Source organism: Passer montanus, unplaced genomic scaffold (genome assembly GCF_014805655.1).
Source record: "Passer montanus isolate IOZ18808 unplaced genomic scaffold, ASM1480565v1 scaffold223, whole genome shotgun sequence".
Classification (NCBI taxonomy): Eukaryota; Metazoa; Chordata; class Aves; order Passeriformes; family Passeridae; genus Passer; species Passer montanus.
Window position 1 is genome coordinate 185,578 of NW_024366849.1, and position 14,193 is coordinate 199,770.

At 48.6% G+C, this 14,193-nt stretch overlaps 1 protein-coding gene across 1 annotated transcript; it reads left to right on the forward strand.

Annotated features, from left to right (window-relative positions):
• Positions 1–24: 24 nt before the first annotated feature.
• CEP41 (centrosomal protein 41) lies at positions 25–13,679 on the forward strand. Its single transcript, XM_039710106.1, has 11 exons — positions 25–92; positions 395–458; positions 1,321–1,368; positions 5,002–5,063; positions 5,717–5,786; positions 7,295–7,421; positions 8,631–8,785; positions 9,040–9,107; positions 9,710–9,824; positions 10,421–10,636; positions 12,053–13,679. The coding sequence occupies exons 1-11, from the start codon at positions 60–62 to the stop codon at positions 12,199–12,201; spliced, it is 1,107 nt and encodes a 368-aa protein (XP_039566040.1). The 5' UTR covers positions 25–59; the 3' UTR covers positions 12,202–13,679.
• Positions 13,680–14,193: the final 514 nt, after the last annotated feature.

Consider the following 14,193-nt stretch of genomic DNA (forward strand, 5'->3'; position numbering starts at 1 on the left):
GGGCGGGGGCGCGGCCGCGCGGGCGGGACGGGCGGAGCGGGCGGCGGCCGTGAGGGGAGATGTCGGCTCGGGGCGGCTTCGGCGACCCCCAGGTGCCCTGAGGGGCCTTTCCTTCGCAGCACCCTCCGGGGGAGCACGGGACGGGGCAGCCGGGCTGGTTCGGGCGGCCCCCGGAGCCGCGACGGGAGAAAACCGGAGAAATTCTCCTTTCGTGGCTTTTAAATTTGAATTTAAACCGGCGGGGATTTAAATTTAGTACTGGTGTGGGCATTCGGGAATTTCTCACTCCTTTTTCTGTCTCTTAAACCCCTTCAAATCGCGCTTTCTGCTCATTTTTCTTCCTTTTTTAATTTTATTTTTTAAATTTTGGCTTGTCTTTTCCGTTTTAAAACAGCTCCTGACCCGGCGCATCCCCTCGAATCCCAAGTATCAACACATAAAAACTCGTCTGGATACTGGTAAGTGAAATGCTGTGGGGTAAAACCACCCCAAACTGGGGTTGGATGACAGAAAAATATAATTAATGTCTTAATTAGTGTCTTAATTACTTCTGCCCGGAGCTAATTCACCCCAACACTGCAGAATCTTTATTGTGGCTATGGTTTGTCTCAGCAAATATTCCAAATATTATAAAAAATTCCTATTTACTATTATAAAAGTTATTAAAATTTCCTTTTTACCATTTCCCTTCAAAGCTGAAATTAAAACAATCCCAATTTGTACACAATTTATAAATATTTTTATGTATTTATGTACATTTATCTTCAGACACTGCCATGAACCCCCCCTGAAAATTGACATTAAATGCTCTGTGTGTAGATGAGCACACCTTTGAAGCCTTTATTGCCTTAAAACTTGTTTATTTTTTTTCTCCTCTTGTTTTTTAAAGAATAATTTGGATGTTAAATAAATTTAAAATGGGTCAGGCTCTGTTTTGCTGCTTCCCATAGAAATTACTGGACCTGGAATTTCTGTCCATGGACTTTTCCTTTACCTTATCAAGTCTGTGAGCCAACATCATTATTTGGGGTGTCTTTGTGGGTTTTTTTGTTCTTAAAGCAGCTGAATTTTATCCAGCAACATTATCTTGTGGCATCCTCACCAAAATGCTGGGAAAGGAGCAGCAAATCCTTGGATTTTTCTGTTTAATTCTCCTCTCCTTGAGAGAAAAGAGGAAGATCCTGGCATTTTTGTGCCTTTTATTGCCCCTGGGAAGGAGGATCTGCAACAAACTGAAGCTGTTCCCTTCAAAGCAATTAAAATTTAAGCCTGAAGAAAATAAATAATTGTAATAAATTGATTTTTTTGTTGTTGTTACAGGAAATAGTTTGTCAAAATACATGGAAAAATTGGAAGAGATCAAAAGAAGTGAGTACCTGGGGAGGAGCAGGACGGGTTAAAAATGGGTTGGTTCAAAACTCCAAGAGCAGGAGATGAATTCCAGGAGCTTTTCCTTGGGAATCTCCACAGATTCAATTTAAAAATCCAAGCAGGAATCCTCCAGATCCCTCTTTGTTATTGGATTTTGTTACTGGAAGCTCTCTGAGCTAAGAAATCCAGGCTAGACTGATCTGGGAAGATTTATGGATCATTTCTGGCACTTTTATTTCACTTTTAGGTCACAACTTGAGCTCTTTTATCTTTATATAATTTAAATTTCTGCCTAAACACTCCAAGACAGGAAAAAACCAAGCTCATTCCTTGTGTTTCCATTGATTTCACCAGCACTAAACATTGGTATTTTGAAGACTTTATCTTGTTCAGACTAATGAGGGCCTAATTTATTTTTATTTTCCCACCAAAACCAAGATTTTCAAATAATTTCTCCCAATAAAACCAGTCATTTATGACTTTATTCCCAGATTATTCTCCCCTAAAGAGCCAGGCAAGCTCTGGAGCCTCAAAGCTGCATTAGTGGGGGTGAAAGCAGCCCTGAACTGAGCTGAAAGCTGCCTTGGTTTGGGTTTGAAACGCCAGGTTTGGTTCTCAGCCCCACGGGGAGCTCGGGGGAATTCACGTGTGCAAAGCGCGCCTTTGTTCCTGGCTTTGGGCTGGTTTTTTTCCAAACACTGCAGCTCTTTGGGGGTGACAGGGACAAAGGGATGACCTTGAGCCTTCCAGAGTGCTCTGTGCACTGAGGTTTCAGCGCTGGGCACTGCCTTGCTTCTCACTTCTGTTGGAAATCTTGGTTTTTGTGCGCGTCCAATCTCGCCGCGGATCTGTTCCACGCCGTTCTTTTATTCCCCTCTCTTTTCCTTTTGGAGGCCAGGGAGGAGCGTTGTTCAGACTAATGAAAACCTAATTTATTTTTATTTTCACACCAAAACCAAGATTTTCAAATAATTTCTCCCAATAAAACCAGTCATTTATGACTTTATTCCCAGATTATTCTCCCCTAAAGAGCCAGGCAAGCTCTGGAGCCTCAAAGCTGCATTAGTGGGGGTGAAAGCAGCCCTGAACTGAGCTGAAAGCTGCCTTGGTTTGGGTTTGAAACGCCAGGTTTGGTTCTCAGCCCCACGGGGAGCTCGGGGGAATTCACGTGTGCAAAGCGCGCCTTTGTTCCTGGCTTTGGGCTGGTTTTTTTCCAAACACTGCAGCTCTTTGGGGGTGACAGGGACAAAGGCATGACCTTGAGCCTTCCAGAGTGCTCTGTGCACTGAGATTTCAGCGCTGGGCACTGCCTTGCTTCTCACTTCTGTTGGAAATCTTGGTTTTTGTGCGCGTCCAATCTCGCCGCGGATCTGTTCCACGCCGTTCTTTTCTCTCTTTTATTCCCCTCTCTTTTCCTTTTGGAGGCCAGGGAGGAGCTTTCTGTGGCTGAATGGCCACGTTGTGTTGGCGGGGAGCGGAGGAAGCTCTCCCCCTGGGTTTCTCAGGGACAGATGACACCCTTTGGATGCAGCCCCAAACCCCAGCACAGGCACCTCTCTGTCCCTTGTGTAACCCGAGAGACTCAAACCCGCGCCGTCAAAACCCACAGGGCTGCACCCTCCACCACCCCTCCTTTGGAGCACTGACGGGCTTCAGCACACACAGGAGGTCTCTTCCTTCCCTCTGCTGCTGTTTCCCTCCTCTCCAAAAGCCCTGAGGAGCCCATCCTTGGAAAACAGAATCATTCCAGGCAGAAGCATGTCAGAAAATTCCAACGCATCCGCCAGGACCGGGCCGGGTACGTGGGGTTGCTTTTGGAGCTGGAGGCAGCACTTGTGAGCTCTCTGGGAAGGCTTTTGGGGTGGCAAAGGCAAGATCTAGGGCAGAGAGGCTTTTTTTGGGGTGAAAAGTCCTTGTTTGAGGTGGGAAGGAGCCATCCAGGAGCTGCATCCTTTGTCAGCTTCGTTTTTATCCATGCAGCACTTCCCGAGCTTTGCTGCTTTCATTTGTCCTTCTAAATGAAGTTTATTTGCCATGACAGAAAGGCTCTTTTTTGGCCTTTGCTGGGCAATTTTAATCCTGGAGCAGATGAAACGGGAAATAATTACAGGAGATAATTGTTGCTGGGGGATTTTTTGAGTTAAAGGAAGATTTAGCAACCTCAGTTGAGGTTGGTTTTGCAAGAACCACGAGGCTCATTTCCCAGTTCATCGACATCCTGAAATTCAGTTTCTGCACCTCCTCACCCTCCTATCCATTTTCTGCCCCTCCTGTGCTCCAGCCCCATGGTTTGGATGTGCACTGGATATTTTGGAAGGGCTCCTTTTTTCCTAGGACAATTTATGAGGAGCAAAGAGGTGCTTTTTTTTTTTTTTTTTTTGCAAAAATACAAATGATTTGGAGTAGGGTGTTGAATTTGGGAATGTGTTGGGAAAGGATCTCAGCCTCCAGCATTCCCATGGCTCTCTAAGCACAACTCAGCTGGAGAATTTCCCTAAGCAAATCCCACAGGAATTTTTTAGTGTGGTGCCTGCAGGAATGTCCCTGGGAACCCTTCCCCCTTCTCCCTCATCCCCCTAAGCTGATGGAGCATTCAGCAGATGGTTTTAGAGGATTTAGGGAGTGGATTTGCCCAAGATCCTGAGCTCCATTGTTATCCCTGGGAGCTGCAGCTGCAGAGGGAGCAGCTCCTTCCCAGCCCTGCATTTCCCAAAGGACAGAGCTCCCCTTGCTTCCCAGGACAGCTCATCCCATATCAAGATGTTCCTATTGATACCCATCCTGGCTTCTCTTGCCTCCTCCCCAGCCCTTTTGTTTCCCTCCAGGAGGTTTTTCCCTTCCTCTGCAGGATCAGGCTCCCACCTTGGCTCTGGATCTTTGCCAGCAGCCCTGCTCAGTTTTCTTCCTCTTTAAGCTCTGTCTTCAGGATTAAGATTCAATTAGGCCAGTTTCTTGTATTAATTACCCATTAAGAAGACTCAATTAGTCCAGTTTCTTGTCTCAGTTATCTCTTCCTGGTTTCTGGAGACATCCATGTCAGCCAAGGGGAGAAATCAGAATTTAATTGCCAGATAATGAAGTACAAAATCTTGAATTTTTGAATTGTTAAGATGAAACCTGCGTGTTCAGCTTGGTATTTGCAAAGACACCCATGCTCTGATACTGCTGTAATTTACACAAATTAAAAATTAAATTAATCTTTTGGTTTAAGGAGCTTTGTGCTTCCAGTGGGCTCCAAAGAACAGCAGGGAAAAGGGAATTCCTGAACTGCTTCCTGCCCCAGCACCATGGAAAACATCACTTCATATCTGAGTCTAAAAGCAGCAACATCTGCCTCTTCCACTTTGTATTTGGACAAGATCTCTCTTTATTACTGGTATTAATTAAAACCTCTTTTCATATCTGGGATTAATTAAACCCTCTCTTTATAACTGGTATTAATTAAACCCTTTCTTTTTAAGTGCCATTTCACAAAGTCTCCAGGTTTGCTGCTCTTACCCTTCAGCACAAACCTGCCCTGAATTCCTGCCTGGCTCAGAAGAATCTCAGAGAAAAGCTGGGATTAAGCCGTGGCCTGGTGTCTAAAAAACTGGGAGTGGACTGAAAAATTACCTTTGTTTGTTTCTGTAGATTACAGGTACAAAAAGGACGAGCTGTTCAAGAGGCTGAAGGTGACAACTTTTGCTCAGTTGGTAAGTACAGATCCCTCTCTGCCTCCAAAATCTTTTAGGAGCAGCATTTTTCCTTGGAATAAAAATTCCTCTGTAATTTTTTAGCTGTAGTTGTAATTATCCTGTCTTGGCTTCTTCCTGCCTTTAATAAAAACTAAAATTCATTTCCACAGTGGCCAAATGCCTTTAATTACAGATTAAAGTTTGTGGTGACCCCATCTTTGAAATGTATTCCTTATTTGATTTGTCCATTAACTTAAAAGGATTTTCAAGCATCTTGCAAAAGAAAAAGGCTGTGTAAAACAGCACCAAAATCTGAATTTTGTGTCTGCAGCCCTCCCTGACCCCAGGTTTAACTGCAGAAGGTGAGAGTTGGGACTGCAAAGCTTTCTGTGCATTATTTTATTTAAAAGCAGTGAATCATCATATTTAAAAAATGAAAAATTGATCAGGAAATCAAGATCTGGGGAGTGCTGGTTCAATAAAACTGCTTCAAACTAGGAAAAAAAACCCAAATTGTCTTCTCAGGAGAGAAGGAAAGGGAAGGTTAAACTCAGAGATGTGAAGAGTGGCATTCTACAGACTGGGGATTTTTTTTTTTCTGGATTTTTCCCTTGAGCTGCTCCTGCTGTGGGTGTGGGGATCAGTGTCTGCCTGTTTTTTGTGCCCTGCAGGTTCTGCAGGTCGCCTCCCTGTCCAATGAAAGCCTGGAAGTGCCCAACGAGGAGCTGCACAAGCTGCAAGGTGACAGCCCTGGTGGCAGGGACAGAGGGGAGAGCTGGGGCTCACTGCCAGGGCTGCTGTCATATTTGTGGGGTTTTTAGACTAAGGAAGAAATTGTGAATCTGATTCTGTGTTCTTAGAAGGCTAATTTATTATTTTAACATAGTATATTATATTAAAGAATGTTGTACTAAACTATACTAAAGAATACAGACAGAAGGCTAAAAGATAATTATGAAAACTCGTGACTCTCTCCACACCCTCAACACAGCTTGGCCATAATTGGCCAGTGAGTCAAAACAATTCACATAAAACCCATGAAACAATCTCCAACCACATTCCAAAGCAGCAAAACACAGGAGAAGCAATGACACAAAATTGTTTTCCCTTTTCTCTGAGGCTTCTCAGCTTCCCAGGAGAAGAATCCTGGGCAAAGGGATTTTTCCAGAAAATATGACTGCCACAAGCTGGCACTGCAGCAGGAGGAGAAATGCCACAAGCTGGCACTTAATCAGGAGGAGAAATGGAAAAATAAAACTTCACCTGTGGCCTGGGAGTAGAAACACTCCTAAAAAAAAGAAGGGTTTGCAAGTAAGAAAGGCTTTGTGCTGGCAGGAACATAACCCACATCAAAAATTCTGCTTTATTGACTTCTTCAAATGGGAGCTCAAGCCCTAAAAAAAAATCTGTTGGCTCTTTATTATTTTCAATAAGGAGGCTCTGGGTAAATTCTCCTGGTTAAGAGGATGAAGATCAAGCTGTGACACTTTTCTTGCCAGAAATAGAAACTGCCCTTAAAAGCTGCTTGTTGACCTCCTGCAGCTCCTTATCTCCCCTCTCTCCCCAGATGCTGGTGCTGCAGGTGACGACGCTGCGGGGACAAATGGCAAAGGGAGCCCTGAGGGGACAGCCAGCCCTGTCCTGTTCCTGAACAGCTCGGCAGCCGGGGAATCCCTCCGCTCCACGCTGCAATGAGTCAAAACAATTCACATAAAACCCATGAAACAATCTCCAACCACATTCCAAAGCAGCAAAACACAGGAGAAGCAATGACACAAAATTATTTTCCCTTTTCTCTGAGGCTTCTCAGCTTCCCAGGAGAAGAATCCTGGGCAAAGGGATTTTTCCAGAAAATATGACTGCCACAAGCTGGCACTGCAGCAGGAGGAGAAATGCCACAAGCTGGCACTTAATCAGGAGGAGAAATGGAAAAATAAAACTTCACCTGTGGCCTGGGAGTAGAAACACTCCTAAAAAAAAGAAGGGTTTGCAAGTAAGAAAGGCTTTGTGCTGGCAGGAACATAACCCACATCAAAAATTCTGCTTTATTGACTTCTTCAAATGGGAGCTCAAGCCCTAAAAAAAAATCTGTTGGCTCTTTATTATTTTCAATAAGGAGGCTCTGGGTAAATTCTCCTGGTTAAGAGGATGAAGATCAAGCTGTGACACTTTTCTTGCCAGAAATAGAAACTGCCCTTAAAAGCTGCTTGTTGACCTCCTGCAGCTCCTTATCTCCCCTCTCTCCCCAGATGCTGGTGCTGCAGGTGACGACGCTGCGGGGACAAATGGCAAAGGGAGCCCTGAGGGGACAGCCAGCCCTGTCCTGTTCCTGAACAGCTCGGCAGCCGGGGAATCCCTCCGCTCCACGCTGCAGAGGTGCCTCACATCCACACCACTTTCTTCCTGCCTTAGCTGATGGTTGCTTGAGCCCAGCTGCTGGTTTTGAATTGCTGCCGAGTGCTTTTATCCTGTATTTCTCATTAAAGCCTGGGTTTGTAGGTGAGAGGGAGGGGGTTGGCAGGATTTCCTGCTGGAATGGGTTTGGATCCAACAGCAGCCCAACATTGTTGTCACCTGATGATGGTCTGACAAGGAAATGTGCTTGAGGGATTCCATCCAGGCCACCACATTCCAGAGTTTTGGGGATAACAGTGCTCTGGTCAGCTCAGTCATGTGCATTCCTGTTGGTTTTTTATGGATATGGAGGGAATGGCCTCAGAGTGGCACAGGGATATTGGGAAGGAATTCCTGCCTGGGATGGTGCTCAGGGGCTGAATAGAATTCCCAGTGAAGCTGGAGCTGCCCCTGGATCCCTGGGATGTCCAAGGAATTCCTGGCTGGGATGGTGGACAGTGCTCTGGTCAGCTCAGTCATGTGTATTTCTGTTGGTGATGGTTTTTTATGGATATGGAGGGACAGGACACAGGGAATGGCCTCAGAGTGGCACAGGGATATTGGGAAGGAATTCCTGCCTGGGATGGTGCACAGGGGCTGAATAGAATTCCCAGTGAAGCTGGAGCTGCCCCTGGATCCCTGGGATGTCCAAGGAATTCCTGCCTGGGATGGTGCTCAGGGCCTGAATAGAATTCCCAGTGAAGCTGGAGCTGGCCCTGGATCCCTGGGATGTCCAAGGAATTCCTGCCTGGGATGGTGGACAGTGCTCTGGTCAGCTCAGTCATGTGCATTCCTGATGGTGAGGTTTTGTGTGGATATGGAGGGACAGGACACAGGGAATGGCCTCAGAGTGACACAGGGATATTGGGATGGAATTCCTGGCTGGGATGGTGCACAGGGGCTGAATGGAATTCCCAGTGAAGCTGGAGCTGGCCCTGGATCCCTGGGATGTCCAAGGCTGGGCTGGACAGGGCTTGGAGCACTCTGGGATAGTGGGAGGTGTCCCTGCCCGTGGCCTGGGGTGGAATGAGATCCTTAAGGTCCCTTCCCACCCACACCATGCTGGGATTGAGAACAATTCCAAACCCACCATGTGAAGGCATTCTAGGAAGAAGCAGCTTTATCCCAGCTCTTGCCCAGCCTGGGAAGTGCTGCAGAGACACAGAAGCATTCCTCCCCTTGCCTTGGCAGTGTGATCAGCGGGGTTGGGGAGCTGGACGTGGAGAAGGACTCTCCAAAGCAGGAGGAGAGGCAGCCCAGGGAGGAGAGGCCCTACCCTGACTGCCCGTTCCTGCTGCTGGACGTGCGCGACCGCGACGCCTACGAGCAGTGCCACATCGTGGGAGGTGAGCAGCCACGGGGCCACCTGGCCCCTGGGCACACATTCCAGCCCTGGGCACAGCCCTGCTGCTCCTTATGCCCACTGGGACATCACTGGGTGTTGCCAGTGCTTCTCCAGCCCATCCCTCCCTCCTGGGAGGGGTGAGGGGCCTGAGCTGACGTTGATCCCACACTCCGTGGGTTCTCAAGGCTGCTGTATCCCAGGCTGTTGGTGTTCAGCCTCTGGATGATTTTCCCTCTTTTTGTCTTCTTTCTGCAGCTTATTCCTATCCCATTGCAACGTTGTCTAGAACCATGAATCCCTATACGAATAATATTCTGGAATATGTATCCTTTACATGGGAAGGTGGGAGCTCCCAAAATCAATTGGAGCTTATCCAAGTAAAGTTAGGGATCTCAAAAAGGGTGGGACAGGAGGTGGGGTTACCTGGTGCAGCTCCACTGCCCCCATCAGATGCTGGATTCTGCTTCCTCAAGGTTCCTCTTGACTCCAGTGGGAGCTGCCTGGATTGGGCATTTCCCAGGATTTTGGCTGCTGGGAGGCCAAGCCAGACTTGGGCACTGCTCTCCTGCTGCTGCTCCAGGGATGCATCCATCAAATCCTTTGGCTTCCTGTCAGCACCTTGATGGGACTGGGGACAGACAGGATTATTAAATGGGATTAGGCTGATCATTCCCAGGCTGCTGATTCTGAGGGGAGGCTGTAATCAAAGGGGCTGCTGCCATTCCCAGTGTTCAACTCCTGCTGGATCCAGTGGGAATTAAGCCGTGTCTGGCAAGCCTCAGCCACTGAGAATTCCACAGGGAGAACATTCCTGCTTGCAAGCCAAGTATGGAGTCTTTCCCTCCCCAATCCCATTTGTCTCTTTTGCTTCCTAAAATGTTTCCTCTTAAGTTGAGCAGTGACTCCTTAGCAATTCCCGTGGCAGAAAAACGCCCATGGAAAAATCATCATCGTGTACGACAACGACGAGCGCTTGGCGAGCCAGGCAGCCACCACCATGTGTGAGAGGGGCTTCGAGAACCTCTTCATGTTATCTGGGGGTAGGTGGGGCTGGGGGAGCTCCCCCAGGCCTCCTGGGGAAAGGGAGAGTGGGGAGCAACGTGTGGGAGCTGGAGGTGGGAAAGGTCTGGGTTGTGGAATCACAGGATGGTTTGGGTTGGAAGGAAACTGAAGGATCATCCAGTCCTGTCCCTGTGGGCAGGGACACCTCCCCTGTCCCAGGCTGCTCCAACCCTTCCTTGGGCACTGCAGGGATCAGGGGCAGCCCCAGCTGCTCTGGCAATTCCAGCCCAGCCAGCAATTCCTCATGGCCAACATCCCATCCATGGCTGCCCTCTGGCACTGGCAGCCATTCCCTGGCTCCTGTCCCTTGTCCCCAGTCCCTCTGCAGCTCTCCTGGAGCCCCTGCCATGTGCTGGAAGCTCTCCCTGCACCCTTCCCTTCTGCATCACCTCCACATCCTCCTGCCATTGTCCCAGAGTTGGACTCCATGTGGGATCCCACCTGAGCAGGGCACAGGGGCAGAGTCCCCCTCTCTCCTGCCACCCACATTTCTCCACCCAAATTTGGACCCCCAGCTCCATGAATCCCTCCTGAGCCATCCAGCTGGGGTGACAGCTGCTCTGTGTCCCTGCAGGCCTCAAGGTCCTTGCCCAGAAGATCCCAGAGGGGCTGATCACCGGCACGCTGCCCATGTCCTGCCAGGTGGCAGCTCCCCCAGGAACTGCCCGGAGGAGAGCAGCCCCCAGGGTGCCCCCCACGCCTGCAGAGAACAAATGGAGGTTTTCTGCAGAGGATCTGCAGAAGTTAAGGCATTACCTGGCCGAGGAGCAGATTCCTTCAGACACTGCCAGTAAGAGTCCAGTGCTGCCTTTTTGGGCTTGCCTAGAAACACAGGGCCAGGCTGATAGCTCAGGGTTTGAGTTTTGTATTTTTCACATTCTGAGCTGCTTTGGGGTGTGGGTCTGGGCTCACATTATGGGATGGGGAGCTCTGTGCACAGAGCAGGGAGACAAAACAATTCCTGCTGAGCTGGGCACCAAGGACAAATGATCCCAATGCCAGCCCAGGAGCACAAACACCTCTGTGTTCTCAGAGGCAAAGAGCAAAATGTTGTGGTTTGACTAAAAAATAAGTTTCTAAAAAAATTGTGGTCAAACCAATCAAACCCCAAATTTAAAAATTAACACCTAATGTAACCACTAAAAACCTAAATACACCTCTGAGAACACACAGGAGTTAAAAGCAAAAGATTCCCTAAAAAACACTCCTTTAAGTCTAGCCAGTAAGTTGATCTGACCTGCTCCCCTGCCCAGCTGCATCTAAGTAAAAAAAAAATAAAAATACAACCTATAAAAAAGACCAAAACCCCCTGCAAAAAACAAAAATAAAAAAAATCTGAAATGTTTCAAACAAGCAGGATGGGAGTGCAGGGGCTGCACTGGGGTTGGACATGAACTGCAATGTGCACATGGAGCAGAGCTGATGAGCTCTGTCTAATCTCTCTTCTAGCTCAGCCTTCACAAGGCATCGAGGCAAAGTTAAAAGAATAAAAGGGGATATATTTAATGAAAGATCTTCAGGTACATTAAGGCCAGATGAATTTAATTACCTTCTATGTGGAGTTCAGTCATGCACTAATGCAGTACAGGGTTTGAAAAATATAAAAGCTAAAACTCTAAGGCGTCACCAGAACGTGCTTCAACCTCATCATGGAATGGTTGGCTGGGAAGGTGTAGGGACAGAGTTTGAGGTAATTGGCAGTGGGGCTGCCCCAGCCCCATCCCCAGGGCACAGCTGTGAGCAGCAGGTGATGAGCCATGGAGTGCCCAGGGGTGCTGAGCAGGGAGCAGAGGGCCCACAGGGGCAGTGTGTGAGCATGAGGGGATGAAAAGCTGGGCTAGAGAACAAGGGTGGATGCTGGCAGCCTTCTGAGGTGGGGTGGTGTCACTCTGTGTGGGTTGAAGCTTTCTGATGCTGTGTGGTGACACTCTAGGTACCATGGCTGTCTCACCTGTGACACTAATGCAGTGCAGGGTTTGAAAAATATAAAAGCTAAAACTCTAAGGCATCACCAGAACGTGCTTCAGCCTCATCATGGAACGGTTGGGAAGGGACCTTGAACCCCATCCATCCCACCATGGGCAGGGACACCCTCCCCTATCCCAGGCTGCTCCAAGCCCATCCCGCCTGGCTGGACACATGCAGGGACGGGGCAGCCGCAAGGCGTGGACAGGCAGTTTGTGATTTGGGGTTGTTCTCCCCACAGGCCGCCTCAGCCGGGGTCTTTCAGGCCGCGATTCCAAGCTCTCATCCCTGAGGAGCAACCCCAGCCTGCCCAGCACTGCTCGCACCGTGGGACCCCTGAGCAGCCGCGCCCACAGCAGGACCAGCACCCAGAGCAGGCCCTGGAAGTAAAGGAGTGTGCAGGCTTTGGGAATCCTGAGCACTGCAGCCCCTTGGTGGTTTTAGGAGTCGGCAGGGAAGAGCAGCCCTGGTAAGGCTGGGCAGCTGGGGTGGTGTTTCCTAGGAGCAGGAATGGCAGCACTCGGGGTGCAGGGCAGGACAGAGCTGATAGAACTGGTTTTGTAGGGCAGGGAGAAAACTCCTAGTCAAGGCTGGCACCAGTAGAAACTGTTCCACCAAGTTTTTAGTCCAGCTGGAGGAATTGGTGTCCATGAATTCCTGGGCCACGCCTGGAGCTGTGAGGGTGAACAGGCCACAAATCATCTGTGAGCACGAACTTTGGTGGTTTTAGCAGAGATAAAGACATTCAGCAACCTGCCAAAAGTGAGGGAAGATCCTGGAAGGGTTGTTTGTTGGGTTTTTTAAAAATAAATTATGATAATGAACAGAAGTATTTGTAATAAAGATGTTTTTTATTGCCCAGTTGGTGCTGTGACAGTCATGCTTGCTCATGGACACTTTGTGAATGGTTGTGTCTTTTTCAAGGTGAGCTGGAGGAGAAAAACTGGAATTTTTTTTTCCCAATGACTCCTTTGCCAGTGTTTTTTTAGGAGTTTCTTTAAGTTTTAGGGTGGTTGAAGGAAAATGTGCTGCTGCTGCCTCACCAGGGTCCCTAAAACCCAGCAGGGCCCTGCAATCAGAACTGAACAAGGTGAAGGTTTCCAGGAAAGTGAGTAGCAGAGTTTCCTCAGATTGGTGCTTCTGGACAACCTGGGAATCCCCTGATTTTCCTGAGCTGCCTGTGGGACACTTGGGAGGTGATTTTGGAGGGATTCTGCTCTCCAGATTTTCCATCTGGCATTGCTGAGCCTGGTCCTGCTTTGGTTATCATGGTCTTGTGGGGCCTGTGTGTATTTTTAGATTTGTTTTTTTCCCCCTGTTTTTGAAGCAGACAATCTTCAACACATCCCAAAACTCACTGGTGATTTTGGGATAATTCTGGTGCAAGGACAAAAAGTAGGATAAATGACATTTAATTTCCTGTTTGGGAGATGAGGAGTCAACATCCCTGAGCACATTTATCTTTTGTTGTGTCTCTGAGTGTGAAACCACACCATGCTGATTGCAGGGCTGGCAGTTTCAGCCTGATAAGGTCCTGCTGCTGTGGGAGTAGATTTTTCCAGCTCCATGAGCTCTTGGCAGTGTCACTGCATTGGCTAAAATCCTGGTTTTTGCTGTGGGAGACAGATCCAGAGTCCCTGGCTGCTCCGTGCTGCATGAAAACCTCCTGGTGAACTGTTGGATAAAACTGCCTTGAGTTGTTTGAGATCCTCCAAATCCAAGGAATCAAAGCAAGGACTGGATGTACTTTCCCACCATCTCGATGGATTTTTGTGGATTTGGACTCTTGGTGTTGTTTGGAGCAGAGTCAAACTCTGTAGAGGCTGAGAGGTTTGATTGTTTAACTTAATAAAATGTGAATTGCAGCATCTGTTTGGGTGATTTATTTGCAGCTTTGAGAGCTGTGGAGAGCCTGGAAAAGCTGGGAGTGAGCAGGGGCTCAGCTCCCCATTCCCTAGGGATTGCAGCAGGTGAGGAGGGGTCACACAACCAGAAGGGTTTGGCTGGGAAAGGGACTTTAAAGGGACTTTAAAGCCCATCCAGTTCCAACTCCTGGACACCTGCCCACTGTCCCAATGTCCAGCCCCAGTGTCCAGCCTGGCCCTGGGCACTGCAGGGATCAGGGGCAGCCCCAGCTGCTCTGGCAATTCCAGCCCAGCCAGCAATTCCTCATGGCCAAGATCCCATCCATGGCTGCCCTCTGGCACTGGCAGCCATTCCCTGGCTCCTGTCCCTTGTCCCCAGTCCCTCTGCAGCTCTCCTGGAGCCCCTGGAATGTGCTGGAAGCTCTCCCTGCATCCTTCCCTTCTCCAGGGAACATTCCCAGCTCTCCCAGCCTGACATTGGATCCATCTCCTCTCCAGGACATTCATGGACCCAGGG